The sequence below is a fragment of the Heloderma suspectum genome, chromosome 16, assembly GCF_057233095.1.
Source record: "Heloderma suspectum isolate Gila_16-S chromosome 16, 16-S_ref, whole genome shotgun sequence".
Lineage (NCBI taxonomy): Eukaryota > Metazoa > Chordata > Lepidosauria > Squamata > Helodermatidae > Heloderma > Heloderma suspectum.
The window spans coordinates 10,951,970-10,966,323 of NC_139473.1; the positions used below are offsets into that span (position 1 = coordinate 10,951,970).

Sequence of the window (14,354 nt, forward strand, 5' to 3'; positions counted from 1 at the left end):
TTTAAAGAGCTAATGTCAAGGCAAATTTACCCCTGCAGCAGAACGAGGGGGGGCCTTGGTGCTAGTGAGCCAGGATGGCATCCAAAGGCCCCCGCTTCATTTCCCACCTGGGGGACACCTCCTCGCCTTCCTCTCTTGCCTTGAAAATGGCCTCTTGCCCCGTGGACAGCTGGAGCCTCCGTTGTGGTCCCAGCAGGGAAAGGTAAACAGCGCCGGCCTTGTCATTCACCTTGGATAGGGACCCGCCAGGATTAGCTAGTCTTGGAATCTGCCCTGAATGCCAGAGCATTGGCGCATGACGTTAAGCCACTGAGTGCGTTTCAGAGGGTCCGTCTAATCCAGCATCTCCTTTTCAATAGTAGCCAACTAGATGCTTCTGGGAAGGCTGAAGCCCTTTCCCACTACGTGCCCGCTCCCAAGCAACTAGTACTCGGTCATCTTGCCATTGAACATGGAGATCCCATTTAGCTATCGTTCCTTCTAATACTGATGTTCATTCAGGCGGTCCATACACAAGAGGGAGATATCAAGCTTGCGGTGGGTGGGGGAACACAAAGGTTTGCAAAAATACAAAGCATCTTTTGAGAAAAGGAACAATTTAAGGTGAGGTGGAACACCTCCCTCCCCCCAAAAAAATAACCCCAGGCCAATGAGGACAGTGCATGCTCAGTAGCTACAGAAAGCTAACTAATAGTTGCTGGGAGAAACTGGAAAAAGGAGGGTGGGGGGAATGGCATCCTGAGCAAGAGAATTCCACCCTGCACTTTTTGACATGATGAATAGACATGGTTGATAGACTTCTCTTCCTCTGAAAGAACAAAAGAAGAGCTGTCCTGGATCCGACCAAAGATGCACCTAGTCCTGCATCCTGTTTCCAACAGTGGGCAATCAAATACTTCTAGGAAGTATTTCCTGATTCCTGCTGAGTCGGAAGAAAGCTGGGGGATGGGAATGAGTAAGATTTACCATGAGTAAGATTTGTGTGTGACGCTGTTTTCTTTTCGCGGTACTGAAAAGATATTCCTGGGCTGAGCACGCGCCCAGAGACACCCTTGTTCCTTAATTCTAAGGAACCCCGTCCTGAACCGCCATGTTGCATCTGGCTCCAGTCCGTGGGCTTCGAGATTTTAGTAAAAAACAAAAAGTCGGTCTTGGAAGCTTGGTGTAATCCTCCTTTGAAGCCACCTAAGAGAGCATTCCTGTGCCCCCTAGACAGTGTCTGGGAGACATTGGATATTTTGGTTTCCTGGATCTGAGCTCGGAGACAGGGAACTGTGCCCCCCAGCCCCTCGCAGCCAGTGCAGAAAGAACCACGCTGGCGCTGCTACGAGCTTGCAAACGTGAGTTCATAGGGGGTGAAAGGGGCCATTCCCGGGAGCAGGGAGGGGAGGAGATAGGAGACATGGGGCTACGAGGTATCCCCAACCGTCCCCAGCCTCCTTTCCTCCCTCTTTCCTCCATGAGAATGCCCTTCTAGCTTAAATGCAAAGCCTTCCGCTCTGCATAAATTACTCATAAGTCTCCAAGTTCCCATATGACTGTGTCCTAAACTAGTTAACCATTTGTGGCAGTGAATTCCCAAGTTCTGCTTTGTGTATGGAACTCCTTTTCTTTGTCTGCCCTTAATCTACCGCCAAATGGCTTCATCCAAGTTCAAGTGCCACGGGAGAGGGATATAAACCCCCGCCCGCCAGAATTCTCCATCACAGCTCCCCTGCCCCACACCACGTGCATCCTTTGTGATTTTCCTCCTTCATCTCGTAGGGCAAAGTATTTCCGAAACTTCGGAAACGGAACAGCCACAACAGGTCTGCGGAAGTGGACGAAATGCCCGTCGCCGTAGAGACCACTACCGATTATGTCTTCAGGATCGTTTATCCAGGCCATAGACATGATAACAGTAAGAACCTTCAGTGTTCTGATTTTGCATATGGGAGGGACAGTTACCAGGACAAGGATGGTCAATTTGTTGTTTTGCTTGGAAGATTTAATTCTGATGAAAGGCATCCATCGGCAAGATCACATCACTCCAGTGCTGAAGGAGTTGCACTGGTTACCAGTTGTTTTCTGGGCCCAATTCAAGGTGTTGATATTGACCTTTAAAACACTATACGGTTCTGGCTCAGCCTATCTTAAGGAGCGCCTCCAGCAACACCAGGGATGCCGCTCAGAGAGATGGGCCTCGGAAGGCTTTCTGCCTGTCCCATCAGCCAGGATAGGTAGACTGGTGAGGACTAGGGAGAGGGGTTTTTTTTTGGTGGTCCCCACTCCTTGGAATTCCCTCCCTACTGACCTCCGCCATGCCCCCTCTTTGATGAGCTTCCGCTGGGCTTTGAAAACCTGGCTGCTCAGGTGGGCATTTGGGGTGGGTTAGGGTTCTTTTATGGCCTTGAGCACGCTCCGGGAGAGAGCGCAGGACGCTCTGGGAGAGAGTGCAGGACAGGAAGGCCTGGCGTGCTGTGGTCCATGGGGTCACGAAGAGTCGGACATGACTGAACGACTGAACAACAACAACAAGGGTTCTTTTAGAGCAACGTTGTTTTGTTCAGTTGATTATGTTGTGTTTTGTGTTGTTGTTCATATTGTATGCTGCCTAGAGCGGCTGGATAGCTGGCTTGATGGGCAGCCAATAAATCTAATAAATAAATAAATAAAATGTATATCCCACTTTTTAATTAATTTATTTATTTCAAGTATTTTTCTGCCGCTCCTCAGCCAAAACAACTCCCAGAGCAGCTTACGTATAATCAAGGACACAAGACAGAACCTGCCCACGGGCTTGCAGTCTAAAAAGACACGACACACAAGGAAAAAGGAAGAGAGGCGGAAGAGGGAGGGAAATTAAGTCTTTCAGCAGGGCCTGTTGAATGGTCCGGCTTCTCCCTCCCTCATCTCCTTCCACACAGTTTGCTGGAATAACTGCTGGTGATGTCAGTTGAGGAAGGAGGAGTCTTCATGAGGGAAGCTTCAATCATTTAATCAAATAATTCTCAAGGCAGCTTAGAAGCTTTAAGTTGTAATAATGCAAATCCCCCCAAACTCAAACTCTCTCACCCCTTCCATCCCTTTGTTCTCAATGACGGATGGGGCCAGAGTGTGTCCCCTTAAGCTCTGCAGTTCCAACCTAACTGGCAATTGGAGCCAAGTGTTCTTTTTGGCAAGGCGGGGAGAAGCAATCTCTGAAATGGAAGCAAAAGCTTCCGACTCTCTCCTCACGGCTCTGCCGGAAGGGGAGGAGGAGGACGGGGGAATGCATGAGCTCAAATTTCTCTGGATTTTCGTAATTCTAAACTATGGTTTATCACTGGGCCAGGCAACATTTTTGTGCCCATGGGCACATTTGGCAATTTGAGAAACTGTTGTGGGCAGCACCACAAAATGGGCAGCGTAGGAGGCATGGCCAATTATGAAGGACAAGAAACCTGCCCCAAAGACTAAGTACAAGGCAGAGGTGGGCCCCAACACACTGAGCAACTCCTTTAAACCCACACTTTTCAGCACCAACAGAAACTGATTTGTTTTTGTTTTTTTTAAGGGAGGGGTTGGGCATGAAGCAAAGTGTGTGCGGGCACCATGATGCCTACCCCTGTTCAGCGTTGCATCCCAACCATCCCATAATATTTGAACTGATTCTTAATTAGAGCAGCTGCAACCTTCTTACTGTAGTTGGAGGCTACAGTTCCGTGAGTCAGTGTAATGGTTTGTCTTTCACCACTTTGGATTTGTCAGTCCTAGTGAACTTTTTTTCCTCTGCGTTGTGCTTGTCAAATAAAGATTTGATTTATCTAGTCATTTATTACGTTTATATGTAATAAATGTTCTTCTGTGGAGCTCAGGGCAGTCTCAGGGCAGACTAGATACACACCCGCTTAGCTTCAGCAGGCTGGCTGTCTCACGTTGCCTTGAAACTGTAGCCCAGGGACTCAAGGATTTGTCAGAAAATGCATGCTGCATTTAATTTTCCATGATGCATTTTAATTTACAGCAAATTTTGAACTATTATTGATTTATTATTTTTAATATAGCACCATCAGTGCACTCGGCACTGTACAGAATAAAACAATAGAAGAACAAATCCCTGCCGCAAAGGCTTACGTTCTAATAAAATCACAAAATAAAACCAAAAGGAAGGGAAGGGAACGCACTACAAAAATAAAGAATCAACATTACCAAACAGCGAATAAAATCTAAACCAAGGGTGAATCTACACGTAGCAGTTACACCATTATCATACCGTTATCATAACTGTTGGTACACATGGGCTGTTTATGAAAACGGTATGATAACAGTGTAACTGCTATGTGTAGATTCAGCCTAAGTAAACCATAGCATACAAATACAATCTCTGGCAATATTATCTTTTTCATTGTCCAGGATCTGCCACGTCTGTTATATCATGAACTTTTTTTTTTTTCTCCCTGTGCCATTTGAGAACTAGTTAAGAAGTGGGAGGAAAGGAAAAGAAAGCGATCCTGCGCCTTTTTTCTTTCTTTAAGGAGAACGTCTTCCCCAAACCTTAAATGAAATCAAGAGGAAATGTTACGTTCTTCCCCGGAGGATAGCATAAAGGTTTTGTGGTGTGACTACATTTGTGGAGAATTGCGTGTGGCCTTACTGACTGGATGTTTGGACCATCAGTCAGTCCACATCTTTTACAAGCAGGCTTGACGCTACAGACACATAATTTTAGTTATGCCTTTGGGAGGCAGCATCCCTACACATCTGTGATGTCCGGATCTTGTGTGGACCCCTTTGCGGAGGGGAAAATCCCATTCGTTTGTCTCAAACATGTCCTTTTAAGACTTGATTGTAGATCCCAACGTCCATTTTGTTTTCTTATGCTCCTCTTTCACTATTTTCTTTGAGCAGTAACTATTAACTACCACCACTTAGCTGCCAGCCGTTCTGCCTCCGTCGACGATGACGAGGAGGAAGAAGATAAGCTGCACGCAATGCTATCCATGATCTGCAATCGGAACCTCACAGATTCTAAAAGGATGAAAGGTTTTTATTCTTCTCCTATCCACCCACCCCACCCACTTCCTTTTCATTTCCCCTCAATGGCCCTGGAGCAACACGCACACGTAACGTACAACAGTGTTGGCATTACTGCATGGCTGCAAAAAAAGCCAATTCCATTTTGGATACGTGGCTCAGCAGTACTATGAGCAAGAAGGATCTTGGAACGGTTGTTGATCACAAGCTGAATAGGAGCCAACCATGTGATGTGGCTGCAAAAAAGGCAAATGCCGTTTTGGGATGCATTCATAGAAGTGTAGCCTCCAAATCATGTGAAGTACTAGTTCCCCTCTACTCAGCACTGGTTAGACCTCATCTTGAGTACTGTGCCCAGTTCTGGGCACTGCACTTTAAGAAGGATGCAGACAAGCTGGAAAAGGTTCAGAGGAGGGCAATGAAGATGATCAGGGGACTAGAAACAAAGCCCTATGAGGAGAGACTGAAAGAACTGGGCATGCTTAGCCTTGAAAAGAGAAGACTGAGGGGAGATAGGATAGCGCTCTTCAAGTCCTTGAAAGGCTGTCACAGAGAGGAAGGCCAGTATCTCTTCTCAGTCATCCCAGAGTGCAGGACACGGAAGAATGGGCTCAAGTTACAGGAAGCCAGATTCCGTCTGGACATGAGGAAAAACTGACTGTTAGAGAGCAATACAACAATAGAACCAATGACCTGGGGAGGTGGTGGGCTGTCCCACACTGGAGGCATTCAAGATGAAGCTGGACAGCCACTTGTCAGGGATGCATTGACTTGGACTCCTGCATTGAGCAGGGGTTGGACCCAGTGGTCTCACAGGCCCCTTCCAACCCTACTATGCTATTATTCTATGAATTGCTTATGCAACCTTCCATGTTAGAAGAATTTCACAGGGGCCGACTTGGAAAGAAGGATTGCTGAGAGACCAGCGGCTCACTCTGCCCTCTTTCCATGGCAAGCAGTTGCTAACTTTTATTGATTGATTACATTTCTATACCACCCAATAGCCGAAGTTCTCTTTCCCTCCCTTCTTCAGGCACAGAGCAACTCCTTCATAGTTAAGGGGTGATCGATGCCTGTGTTAGGTATTTAGTCTAAAGAAGTTTATAGGACTGTGAGTGCATAGGCCTAAGGGCCTCTCCAGGCACAAGAGGGAGCTGCAGGTATACCATCAGCATCTATGATTGGCAGCCAGTATGACTCCTCTGGATTGGCCAGGACTGGTATAAATGCGTGGAATCTGGCCTTATTTTGTTTATTTGAAGTATTTTCATGTGGCTCCTCAGTCAAATAGGCTTTCAGAGCAGCTTACATATAATCAAACACTGGAGGCTGGTGGTTCTGATGTCAGTGGAGCGGTAAATCTGCTCTGGGTTTCAGTCCGAACCAGTCACTACTCTATTTTTTTAATTGCTTTAAAAAATTCCTGGCTGCCTTTCAGGGCAGAAGCTCTCCCAAGGCAGCTCACAGCAATAAAATACATAAAAACCGTTAAACTATTAAAAGTGATAAAAACACAAACACAATAAAATCGCAATAAAAACAACAATAAAAGCCGTCAATAAAACCAGCAACAGCAGTCATAGCAAGAGGAGGCCAAAATAAAATAATATAGGAACATAGGAAGGAACGTAGGAAGCTGCCTTATACTGAGTATACTGACCATTGGTCCATCTAGGCCAGTATTGTCGACACTGACTGGCAGCAGCTCTCCGGGTTTCAGGCAGGATTCTTTCCTCGCCCTACCTGGAGAAGCTGGGGATAGAACCTGAGACCTTCTACATGCAAAGCATGTGCTCTATCACACTGAGCTATGAGCATGTGCAGCAACTCTCCAGGGTTTCAGGATTCAGGAGCTCTCCAGGGTTTCAGGCAGGATTCTTTCCTCACCCTACCTGGAGAAGCCGGGGATCGAACCTGGGATTTTCTGCATACAAAGCACGTGCTCTTATCACACTGAGCTATGAGCATGTGCAGCAACTCTCCAGGGTTTCAGGATTCAGGAGCTCTCCAGGGTTTCAGGCAGGATTCTTTCCTCGCCCTACCTGGAGAAGCCGGGGATCGAACCTGGGATTTTCTGCATACAAAGCACGTGCTCTTATCACACTGAGCTATGAGCATGTGCAGCAACTCTCCAGGGTTTCAGGATTCAGGAGCTCTCCAGGGTTTCAGGCATTTCAAGGTTTCAGGATTCTGTCCTTACCCTACCTGGAGAAGCCGGGGATCGAACCTGGCATCATCTGCATGCGAAGCATGTGCTCTATCACACTGAGCTATGGCCCCTCCCTAATATGGTTTCAAGGCCTTCTTAAAAGCCTGCAAAGCATGGTGGACCTCTGATGGCAACTTGTTCCAAGGAGACATCCAAGGTGTGGAATTACCTTCGAAAGCTCCTGTAAAGTTCTGACTGGTTCTGACTGAAACCCAGAGCGAAGACATGCTCCATTTCTGCTCCACAGAGCAAGGCGTTCTGGCTACTGCTCTGCCAGTCACCCTAAATTCTAGCTGAAACCTGCGAGGATGAAGTCTCCTGTTTCCATTCCAGCAACGATAAGCAGGGATCCTGGCTTGGAAAACCACCACTCAGGTCTGAATGTAGCCTTAGACAGGCTACATGTGTGTAAATGCAAATGTGTGAGGAAGGTAATCAGCCATCAGCAAGTAAGCTGCCGGGGTTGGGGTGGGCACCAGAGAGAGGCACTTTGTCAGGGGCACCTCCAATCTGGATCCGGCCCTTGTACACCCTCTAATGGCCAGGTTTCCTTCTTGTCCAAGTACTTGTGCAGCTGGTTCCCTTCTTAATTAATTAAAAATTCTGGCTAATTGTCCCACTGGTTACCTTCTTGTCCAAGTAATTGTCCAACTGGTTCCCTTCTTAATTAATTAAGAATTCCGGCTAACTGTCCAACTGGTTACCTTCTTGTCCAACCAATTGTCCAGCTGGTTACCTCCTTAATTAAGAACTCTGGTTAATTGTACAACTGGTTCCCTTCTTAATTAATTAAGAATTCCGGCTAACTGTCCAACTGGTTACCTTCTTGTCCAACCAATTGTCCAGCTGGTTACCTCCTTAATTAAGAACTCTGGTTAATTGTCCAACTGGTTCCCTTCTTAATTAAGAATTCCGGCTAACTGTCCAACTGGTTACCTTCTTGTCCAACCAATTGTCCAGCTGGTTATACCTCCTTAATTAAGAACTCTGGTTAATTGTACAACTGGTTCCCTTCTTAATTAATTAAGAATTCCGGCTAACTGTCCAACTGGTTACCTTCTTGTCCAACCAATTGTCCAGCTGGTTACCTCCTTAATTAAGAACTCTGGTTAATTGTCCAACTGGTTCCCTTCTTAATTAAGAATTCCGGCTAACTGTCCAACTGGTTACCTTCTTGTCCAACCAATTGTCCAGCTGGTTACCTCCTTAATTAAGAACTCTGGTTAATTGTACAACTGGTTCCCTTCTTAATTAATTAAGAATTCTGGCTAATTGTCCAGCTGGTTACCTTCTTGTCCAACCAATTGTCCAGCTGGTTACCTCCTTAATTAAGAACTCTGGTTAATTGTCCAACTGGTTCCCTTCTTAATTAATTAAGAATTCTGGCTAATTCTGGCTGAAACCTGAAGAGTAATGACTTCACAGCAACAAACCTTAAACACATCTTTGTTGTATTTCATCGCATTTTAATTGGCAGGGTTTCTTCTTTGCTTTGTATGCTTTTGACACTTTGAACGTCCCCCTTTCAAGAGGAAAGTGAAGGATATGCGTTTTATTGTCAATAAATAAGGCGCCTCCAAAGTCCCTCTAACAAGAAACAAAATCAGGATCAAGTCAAGAAAATGATTTATTTAGAGACAGACACCAGAAAAATAGGAACTGTTCCTGGCAGATAGACTGCAACAGTTTGTCGAGCCAGCCCTGCCATGAGTCAAAGTGAGGGCGGTGAAGTGGATGGCAGGTTTGGGGTGCCAAGAAAGCCGGAGCAAGAAAGAATCAGATTTGAATCAAAGGGCACAATTTATGTGGAGGTTCTTCTGTGCGAGTCTGGTGTAGTGCCCTGGCATGGCTTCTGCTCATTTTAGCAAGGCTTATGTGGTGTCAGGGATGAGTCTAAGCGCCTTGAGATGTTTGACCGCTCCGATTCTGAGTTGGAACAGCAGCTAGATCAGAGGCCAGGGGAGGGGCCCTCCCTAGTGAACCAAAATGCTAGAAGACAGTCCTCCCAAGACCTTGACCAACAGATGGCCCAGGCTGAGTTCCTGCCCCCTCCCTCCACCGTGAGGATGCAAGTTTCTGAGGAGGAAGAAGAGAGGAGTGACTTAAGAGATGCTAGGGCATGACACAAAGCAAAGCGGGACAAGTTAAGGGCAGGGCTCAGACGCTCCACCCGGATAGCCACTCTTGGAAGCCAATGTAGGAGGGAGCCACCCTAAGGGAGAGGCTTCACTGCGAAGCAAGCTTGGCCGGGAGGTTCATGCCCCAAACTGCCGGCAACTTTCTCTCCATCTGGTTCGTCTCCTCTGCGTAGAGATGGTTGATTAGTTGTTTAGAGCCTGGGGGCAGCCTGAGAGTTTTCCTTGACTCTGCATTTGTAGAGAGGCTAGTGTCTAGCAAAATATTTATTTATTTATTTATTTTATTACATTTATATCCCACCTTTTTTCCTCTTTGAGGAACCCAAGGTGGTGTACATAATCCTCTGCCTCTCCATTTCATCCTCACAACAACAACCCTGTGAGGTGGGTTGGGCTGAGAGTCTGTGACTGGCCCAAAGTCACCCAGTGAGCTTCCATGGCCGAGTGGGGACTAGAACCCAGATCTCCTGGCTCCCAGTCCAACACTCTAGCCACTACACCACACTGGCTCTAAGTCGTATTAGCCTGAAGCTTTGTCTGTTGTGGTGCTGATTGCAAAGGGAAAGGACGATCCGTTTCTGACATGTAGCAGAACATCTTTCTGGATCGTGCGCCATGTTAATTAGAAGAAGGTTTGAGAGATGCCTTTTGAGTTTTCCTCCTTGGGTACCAAAATGTCTCAGGCCAGCATCTCAGGGTAGGTTTGATCGGTAGTTGCCCATCTCCTTGAGCCAATGACAGGACACAACTTTAGGACATATGTCCATGGCCCCACTCAACAGAATGCGCAGGAGGGCCCCAAACACAGCATGGCTGGCTTTCCGCAGTTTGAAGTCATTGAAGGAATATACATTACAATCTAAAAGTGTGTGTGTGTGTGGGGAGGGTCCCCATAAGACCATTAAATTCAGAATGTAAAATTATGTAATTGCACCACCACATTGAACACGCCCCTTGATGGCATAATGACAACACTGTTGGACCGAGTTTGCTCTCCCATTGTGCTTTGAGTTCTTTGCAACCTCTTTTTGCATGTGACCGAAAATCTGGCGGAGATCAACCACCGTAAACCCAAACCAATACATTCGTTTTGAAGATGCTGTTCACTCTAATTCTTCATTAATTCAGGTACCTTTCATCTGAATTCTTAGGTTCTGTGGGGTTCACCTTAAAAGGACACTGTTTCTTTTAAAAAATAAAACAAATTTTTTTTCAAAGCTCTCTTCTTGTCTCTGGAGGGGAAAGGGGTGGATGGGAAACCCATGCCCCTTTAAGATTGGTTGACCAAATGGCTATAGGAGAAGTTGCCATAGATACTGGCTCATTCAGCTCGTTCCTGAAGAATTAAGGTGAAGAGCATTTTTTGTTCCCATTAACTTTTGCTTTTATGGCATTGATTTGCTTTAATAGCATGATCTTATGCTTTATTAAAATAAATGCTAGCGACATTTGTCCTTCCCTACTCCTGTCCCTTGCCTGTTAACACTCTTACATTGCAATAATGGCTGCATCTGTTAATCACCCCCTGCCACTCCCACCCAAAATTCACTTTTTTGCAAAAAAAAAAAGAAAGAAGAAAATGCTATGTCAGCTGGCAGAGTGCATGCTTTGGAGGGGTGCCATTTCTTCTTTAAAACAAAACCACCCTCCCCGCTTCCCACTGAAATTTGAAAGCAGGCTGTAAAAAAAAGCAAACAAAAGAACCCCTCATCTCGCTTGCGTGCTTTCGATACCTCTGTTGCCAAGTCTTTTGCCTTAATGGACATCGTGGATGAGCTGAAGGCCAGTCATTTATGAAAGGCGTCATCCAGCTTTCAAAAAGAAACAGCTAAGAAACCGAGGTCAGGGTTTTTTCAGTAACAATTTGCAATATTGCCACCTTGGCTGAAAGGGGGAGATAAATATAACAGAAGACAATATTGGAATGGAGCAATGCATCCATGCTGGGCACAGGGGATGTAGCAAGTATTTGCGCTGTATTTCTCCTTTTTGTTTTTCTTGTCCAAATTGCAGCTGAAAGAACCATGATGTGCTCCAGTCTGGTAAGGGACCGGAAAGCTTTGTGCATCACTGAATGTTTCTCCCTCCATCTCTGTCTCTCCCTCCCCTCTTTTACCTAGATATTGGTGACATGACGGAGATGCAAGGCTTTGGTGTCAGCTTGTTGTCGTGGCAGCTGGACCCTTGCAGCCAAGGTTCCTCGTGTCTTTCGTGTTCCACGGGCAGCTCTCCTTATGACATCCCCAGCTGCTGCAGCTGCATTCATGACAGGTGAAACGAGACGTCTGTGTCTCGCTGCATGCGTCTTGGAGAATTCTGGGCAGTTCTCATAAGAAGAGCCCTGGTGAATCAGACCAAAGTCTAGCATCCTGTTCACACAGTGGCCAACCAGCTGCCTGTGGGAAGCCCACAAGCAGGGCAGGAGTGCATTAGCACCCTCCCGTCCATGTTCCCCGGCAATTGGTGCACATAGGCATACTCCCTCTGATGCTGGAGGTAGTACAGAGCCATCAGGACTTGTAGCCATGAAATTCCTCCATGAATTTGTCTAATCCCTTCAGAAAGCCATCCAAGTTGGTGGCCGCTGCTATATCTTGTGGTAGAAAATCCCATAGTTTAACTCTGCATTGCTGTGTGAAGAAGAACTTTGTTTTTATCTGTCCTGAATCTCCCACCCATCAGCTTCATAGGCTGACCCCGGATTCTAGGATTATGGGAGAGAGAGAAAAACGTCTCCTATCCACTTTCTCAGGAGGAGGTGGGTGCAGTGGTGGGGAGATTGTCCAGTCTTTATTTTATTTCCGGTCTGCAAGGCGGCTTAACAGCAAGCAAGAAAGACGTGTGAAATAGCAATAAGGTGCCAGGGTAAACAATAAAGCTGCAACGCAAGCAGCAATATTACATGCATTCATTTCTCTCATTTCTGCATTTATTTATTATTTATTTTATTTACAATTTTTATACACCGCTCCACATCAAAAGATTTTGGAGCGGTGAACAGCAAAGATGAAAGGATAAAACACCATGTTAAAACAAAACATTTTAAAAGAAACAAATTCTGAATGTAATGAACTGCCACTGGTCACTCAAGGAAGGCCTCTTGAAATAATGTCTTCAGGGGGTGCTGAAAACAACACAACGTTGGTGCCTGCCTCACCTCTGAAGGCAGGGAGTTCCACAGGAAGGGGGCCACCACGCTGAAGGCTCTTTTTCTGGTGGACTCCACCCGGGCCATGAGTCCATGTGGAACCACCAGGGACAAACCTTCTGATGATGTCAGTGACTGGGCAGGTTGGTAAGGGAGAAGGCGCTCTCTCAGGTATCCTGGTCCCAATTGGTTTAGGGCTTTGTGCACGTGTACTAAAACCTTAAACCTGGCCCGGTAGCGAATAGGCAGCCAGTGCAGTTCCCTCAGCAAGGAGTTGCATGCTGTGGCGCTCAATAGCCACAGCATTCTGGGGAGGGTGCAAATATTAAAAACCTAAAAAACATGATATTGCACATAATATAAAAACCATTTACATACAGACATATAAACAGAAACACACACACACACACACACCCCTAAACAATTTTAACAATGAATAAGAAACCCCAGGACCTGATTAATGAAGTTAAATGGGGTGGGCGCGGGGAGAAGCAAGTTAATTATCCGTTTTTCTTCCTGGTCTCTGTGCATCACATATATGGGAATAACATGTGCGAATGCACAGATGACCACTCGAAGAACCACAGTTACAGGTAAGCAATCTGTCCTGATCCCAGATGCCCTCCACAACCACATCATAGGGAGCTGCCTTCTACCAGGTCAGACTGTTTGCCCATCTAGCCAGATATTGTCTACTCTGAGTAGCAGCAATGGCTCTCCAGGGCTTCAGACAGACAGAGGTACTTTCCCATCAACTGCTGTTTGAGCCAGGGCTGAGCAAGTTGTGATCCTCCCATTGTTTTGGACTACAAATCTCATCAGCCCTAGCCGACTTTTCCCCTAGTGGGGAAAAGTCGGAGCTGCAGTCTAGTAACATCTGCCCCCCTTCCAGTTGCCTAACCCAGCTTTAAGCAAAACATGTGCTCTACCACTGAATTAGGGCCCCTCCCATAATAAGACTTAGATTTTAATCGGGGTTTTATTGTTAGCCACATCGAGTGCCATTTTGGGGGGCAGAAATCAGGGAGACGAATTAAAGGATAAATTACAATTCGAGAGCAATCAACAAAAACTAATCAGATTAATTAAATAATTGGTTTATTAATCTATTAGATTTGCATAAATTTGCATACGAGCAAAGAAATACTTCCAAAGGAAAAATGAAGCAGATTTTGTGTTTAGATGATGCTGAGATTTATCACAGCAACCACTATCACCCCAGAGGCATTTATTTATTTATTTGCTGCATTTGTTTCCTTATTTTGCTGCATTTTCTCTTCTCTCAGGAGGGAATGCCTCTTCTAAGACAGTGCCTGCCATCTAAATTTTTTAATAAGTTTTTAGTAAATAAGTTTTTACTTCCAAAGGAAAAATGAAGCAGACTTTGTTTTTAGATGATGCTGAGATTTATCACAGCAACCACTATCGCCCAAGAGGCATTTATTCATTTATTTGCTGCATTTATTTGCTTATTTTCCTGCATTTTCTCTTTTCTCAGGAGGGAATGCCTCTTCTAAGACAGTGCCTGCCATCTGTATTTTTAAATAAGTTCTTGCGCGCGCACACTCTTTTCTTGAACCTGCTGACCTGCGAACTTGATGCCACCATTTTAGTCAATCAAAGTGTTTTTGGTCTGATCATCTAGCCAACTAAACATTGCAGATGATAGTGGAAAGACCCAATGCAGAGCTGAGCCTAAGAGCAGGGAGACCCAGGTCAAAATCCCCCCACCCAGCCCCCACTGAGATACCTAAGAGATAGTTACTGGCCCATTTAACCTTGCAGGGCTGTGAAGATAAAAATGGGAGCCGCCATGTACGCTATCCCAAGTTAGGGATGTACCGATTGAGTAAAATCCGTTCTG

General features: G+C 45.8%; 1 protein-coding gene across 10 annotated transcripts in view; it reads left to right on the forward strand.

Moving 5' to 3' along the window:
- SGSM2 (small G protein signaling modulator 2) overlaps positions 1 to 14,354 on the forward strand; it is a 146,853-nt gene that overhangs the window by 108,793 nt on the left and 23,706 nt on the right. For 3 of the 10 annotated variants that reach the window (XM_084822881.1, XM_084822879.1, XM_084822882.1), the window contains exons 10-12: positions 39 to 202; positions 1,765 to 1,900; positions 11,463 to 11,613. In XM_084822881.1, the coding sequence (XP_084679007.1) occupies positions 39 to 202; positions 1,765 to 1,900; positions 11,463 to 11,613 (451 nt within the window). Of the gene's footprint in view, positions 1 to 38; positions 203 to 1,764; positions 1,901 to 4,869; positions 5,005 to 11,462; positions 11,614 to 14,354 lie in introns of all 10 variants that reach the window. The other 7 variants (XM_084822876.1, XM_084822878.1, XM_084822875.1 and 4 more) reach the window with 4 other exon arrangements.